Here is a 5,202-nt window from a genome sequence, read left to right as displayed (position 1 = left end):
ATTTGAACGAAGAAGTTTCGTAAAAAGCGCGAACGGTAGTGTGAATGATTTTTTTGACTGAGAAAATAAGCAAACAAACAATCTCAGAGTTTTAGTAGTATATAGATAGATTCTTCAAGATCTTGTTTTTGTCATCTTACGCCTTTTAATGAAGATGGGAACATTGACAGGGAAATAATATAATAGCCAATGATCGACGAGATGTTTTCGTTTATAAAATATTGTTGTTGTTCTCGACTTTATTTTTATTTTATTACTTCGCCGCCATAGTTACTATTTGCAAATAGTCAATAATATTGTAGGTCCATTTTATTATTGTTCTTTCTACGCGCCGTTATAACACATTTTCATCTCATCATTTAATTTCTGTTGTGCATATATTGTTGTATAGAAGATATTTTAAAGTGATTCATCAGGTGAAAAATGAATAGATAGATAGATAAATCGATATGTGACGTCATCTAATGTACCTGAATTCATCAAGAAAATTTCATTAAAGTGACCCGAAAAACGGGGCTAACTCGGTAACCCGTGGCCCGACTTTAACGAAACTTATTTTATTCTGTTTCTATTCTCATTTCATTGCAAATATGGCGGTATTGCGCCGTTTTTGCTGTATTTAATTACAGACAAGCAAACACACAAACAATCTCAAAGTTTTAGTAGTATATAGAAGATAGATAGATGACACAATACTATATATATATATGTATGTATGTATGGGAAGTTAAGTTGCATTAACGATATCTATAATATAAGGTACTTACTAGTTTGTTCTATGGTCGTCATGCACGTGTCGTACGCTTGGTCATCTGGACAGGGCAGCAGATAGTCATCCGTGCACAAACTATTGGCTTCTACTTTACACTGGTAACACTTCAGTCTGCCGGATACAGTAGTCAGTGCTGCATTAGTAGAGTAAGATAACAATTACGTCTTATATTAAGATACCGACTGACCTTTTAACCGTCATTAAATCAATGCATGCTCACTGCCTTAAAAGTTAAAAGTAAAATAATATCGAGAACACAGCAAGAAAAAAAAAAGACAAAGCATCTTCATTTGAGATGTTGATAATCATCGATTTTTGGACCTATGTTATGTAATAGCAGATGGTCTTTGAACAACATTTTAGATTCTACAATCTTCTAATACTCTTCCACTACTTAATGACCTATAAAAAATATTAGCTAGCAGTTCAAAAATAAAATATTTTAAGTTCATTTAAAACTTTAAGATAAAAGTTGTCCAGTCCAGGGGACTTACCAATTTTTAGGTTTCCCAACTTTTCTCTTACAATTTTATATCAATATTTTCCCCACTCATTAAGTGCTCCAGTTGAGGCATAATACTTATATATTTCTTCGTAAAAACTGAAGAGAACATATAATTTAGTAAGTTTATCGACTCGTAATCTTCAGAGATCAGCTTCCTACTATAATTTTTAAGAGGCCCAATCCCCATCCTGACATTTTGCTTACCCATCATATACCTAAAGAATTCCTTATTGTTTGGTTTAACTCTCAGCCAACCCTCTTTCATATACAGTTGCTACCCTTTTAACTTCGTTTATAACCAGCGCTCTTGATTTCATATAGTCCACCAAGCCCTTATTATTTCCAGTGAGTTTACATTTCTTGAATTTATTACGTTTATCCCCTAATATGATCTCTTAAACCTTTACTAAACCATACTGGCTTATTCCTCTCTGTTGCCCTTTTTTTTCTGTATGCATATTACTTTTTCCCTAAATGCTTACCACGTCTGTTTAAAATCCCCTTCCAACTCTTTAGTCCAGTCTACAGAAGCAAAATCATGTCTCATTCCATCAAAATTGGCTTTCCTGGAATTTGGAATCAGAGTAGTATTCTTCCTTAATTCTACATCCTATAAAGCCCCAAACCTAATAGTGCAATGATCGCTTGTACTTAAACGGTCACCAACCACAACTCTGTCTATCATATTCACATCCGATGCTAATATTAAATCTAATATAGCTTCCTCTTTTGTATGTTCCATCACCAATTTGTGTATAAAAGTATCCTGAACAATTTCCAAAAAACATAACCCCCTCACTGTCAGACTCGAAATTTTCCCGATTAATATATCTGAAATTAAAATCTCCCATAATAACAAAATCTTTTTTAGTTACCATTCTGATCTCAATATATAGTTTCTCATTAACTTCAACATTTTGACCTGGTGATCTACAACAAATCTCAATTACAAAACTTTTCCCTTTATATCCACTAACACTAACCCAAACTGACTCAACCTCGGTGCTAGTTTCTTTAATATGTTCTAACTCAACAGGATGCAGTTCACTCCTATATAAAGATACTCCTCTCCCTCTTTCAATACTGTAATCTGAAGCCTAGTATTTCAAAAAAAATTCTCTCATCCAAATTGTTGAAATTCAACCAAGTCTCAGTGATACCCATATTGTTATAATCTTCAATTTCCACAACTGCTTTGAACTCGACATTTTATCTTATTTGATCTACGAATCATCGTGTTGTAATACAGCATTTGATACAACAAGATGTTTGTATATTACTGGTTGCTTATTCCAACTATTATAGTATTTGTATCGACAGTTAATGGGTTTTTTCACTTGAAATGAGGTATTAAAGTTGTAGTTTATTTTAAAACGTTCTATCTTTAGGGTTATTCTGTTGCATCATAAAGTTATCTTAAATCGTAATATTATTCACACTGGAATATTTAATCTAATTTTTTTTAGTATAAAATAATTCTCAAAAATTAACAAAGGAAGAAATAAGCGATTGAATAGATCATAGAAATCCAGGTATCCAAAGAATTTTGTCGTTGTTTTAACACCAAGCTACGTAATGGGTTATCAGTGCCCTGTCTAACATGGTGAATACAACCCTGGATTTTAGCACTGTAAGTCTCCAAAGGAATTGTTACGTGTGATGATTTGATGGCACGTGACTTGCAACAAATATTATTGTACTTTACATAAAAGAACAAAAATATATGTATAAATTAACACTGTGTTACTCTAAGGTCACTCCTAGATAAACACCAGCATTGGATCACCCTAGATAAACACCAACACCGGATCATTTTATGATAAACACCAACACCTGGTCGCCCTTAGTAAATACCAGTATTAGATCACCCTAACAAACTAACAGTGGGTCACCCTAGGGTCACTCCCAGAAAAACATCAACACCGGGTCACCTTTAAGAAACACCATTATTGGGTCACTTACATTAATAGCTTTTATCATCTAAATCAGTTACTGGGTAACGAACAAAGTTTACCACAAAAATAGGATCCCAAGAGTCATGGATAAAGAAGGGTTAGGAAAAGTTGCAACTATCTGGTGGTTTTCTGTTTTGATGTTTCCATCTCTGGCGTCTTTCTGTATACAAATGTAGGTGAGCTCAAGGCGACATGAAGTTTGGAATCAACTCTTAACATACAGAAGAGAAATATTTTATGTAGTTTTGATAAGTACTTACTTGCCAAAGCAATCAAACAAAGAAGGAGTATTCCAAGATGGATTGTCGACTTCATGTTCCGTCCAGTCAGTGATGAAGATTTAGTTGATAATATTAGAGATAGGTAAAGACAGACTCTCGTGACTTTAGTCTCTCTGTGATGTAATGTTGGAACCGTACGGATCAACCAAGCTTGTCGGATTCTGCATTGACTGGAAAACGACGCATGCGTATTACTCTCTTTTCCCAGCTATCGGTGCTGTCGTTGTTTCATTACAGCTATGCTTCTATGCTTGAGAATAAGTAACAGGCTACGTACTTAGAGTTAAACTAAAAATCAACCAGGTCATCAGTATAACTGATTAGATATAATTTTCTTGCGTTTCTACTTATAAAGATTAAAATGATTTGTTTCATCAGTTAGGTACCCTCGCTGTTAACAATATTTTCGGCCCTAAACCCACTAATATCTCCCAAGATTCGACCAGTTTAGAAAATTTAGTTAGTCCAAAATATATATACTAAGCAAATAACGCAAAACAATATTTATAATAAAATTTGATACATTTAACTTTCCAACTAATTCTACAAAGAAATAACAGAATATATCTTACTTGCGAAACATAAAACCACTAGTATTCAGTCCTCCATAGACATGCTATTTCTTTCAGCCGTGGGGGCGTTATAATATGACGATCAATCTCACTTTTCGTTAGTAAAATAGTAGCCCAAGAATTGGCGGCAGGTGGTGGTGACTAGCTGCCCTCCCTTTAGTCAATCACTTCTACATTAGAGACAGGTAGCCCTCAAGTAGCTTTTTGTGAAATCGAACAAAATAAACAAACCTTAGTGCCAAACAGCTAGCTCGACAGACATCGACATTTGGAGAGTCACTAACATTTCCCGCGCCCCAGTCGACCGGACACGTGGCTGCACTTTTTAGAGACAGACATCAAGTTTTTTGTGTTGATCAATACATTAAATGTTATCTGTTACTACTCTAAACAACGCCCCACGGAATCAAAATGTAGACGTAAAAGTTTTTATCAAGTTGTGATGTTCTGTAAAATTTCTAAATCCATAATCTTTATCAAGGATATTCCACACAACTGAATGAATTTAGCAGTGTTCTCTACTCTGATTATGAAAAATCCGAATGAGTTTTATCCACAAAATCTTGAAGCAACGAAAATTGGCAACAGTCATATAAACTCAGAAGAATTATACAGCAATATGTTTCAAACAAGTGACAAAAGTGGGGATAGTACAGCAACAAACGGGGTTTCTGAAGTCCCCTGGATTTAAAATGATACATAAAACTACTAGTTATATTCATAGTTCCTATTCACAGATACCCTTCAGAAATAATTTATTACCTGCGAGATAAAGTTGGTTTAACCTTCTTATCCCATTATGGCACGCTTCCCTTTAACCTGTTATTACGTCAGTGTTGTCAGTATGAGATAAAAGATGAAATAAAATTAAAAGTTTAGTTTCGTATACTATTTATCTACCATATGTTCGGTCGTCATCTCTTGATATTTAAAAGCACGTAGAACAACCGGGAAAAGTTTGGATCAGAAGTTATACATAATAATCCTAGTGCTTTCGGATCACTTTATTTCCCTAGTATCAATAATCCAATTCGCTTCCCATCATGCAACACTAATAATCCACACAGAACCGGCCCTAGGCAAAATTGTGGCCTGTGCGAACTATGTATTTGGTGCC

General features: G+C 34.4%; 1 protein-coding gene across 1 annotated transcript in view; it reads right to left on the bottom strand.

The window, feature by feature from the left end:
• LOC111089405 overlaps nucleotides 1-3,675 on the bottom strand; it is a 9,932-nt gene extending 6,257 nt beyond the window's left edge. The window contains exons 1-2 of the mRNA XM_022401838.1: nucleotides 3,493-3,675; nucleotides 768-905 (exon numbers count right to left, since the gene is read on the bottom strand). Coding sequence (XP_022257546.1) covers nucleotides 768-905; nucleotides 3,493-3,547 — 193 coding nt within the window. The 5' untranslated portion in view covers nucleotides 3,548-3,675. The remainder of the gene's footprint in view (nucleotides 1-767; nucleotides 906-3,492) is intronic.
• Nucleotides 3,676-5,202: the final 1,527 nt, after the last annotated feature.

This window comes from Limulus polyphemus, unplaced genomic scaffold, assembly GCF_000517525.1.
Source record: "Limulus polyphemus unplaced genomic scaffold, Limulus_polyphemus-2.1.2 Scaffold6137, whole genome shotgun sequence".
Classification (NCBI taxonomy): Eukaryota; Metazoa; Arthropoda; class Merostomata; order Xiphosura; family Limulidae; genus Limulus; species Limulus polyphemus.
The sequence above is the reverse complement of the archived record's forward strand: the minus strand, read 5'-3'. Positions and strand labels throughout refer to the sequence as shown.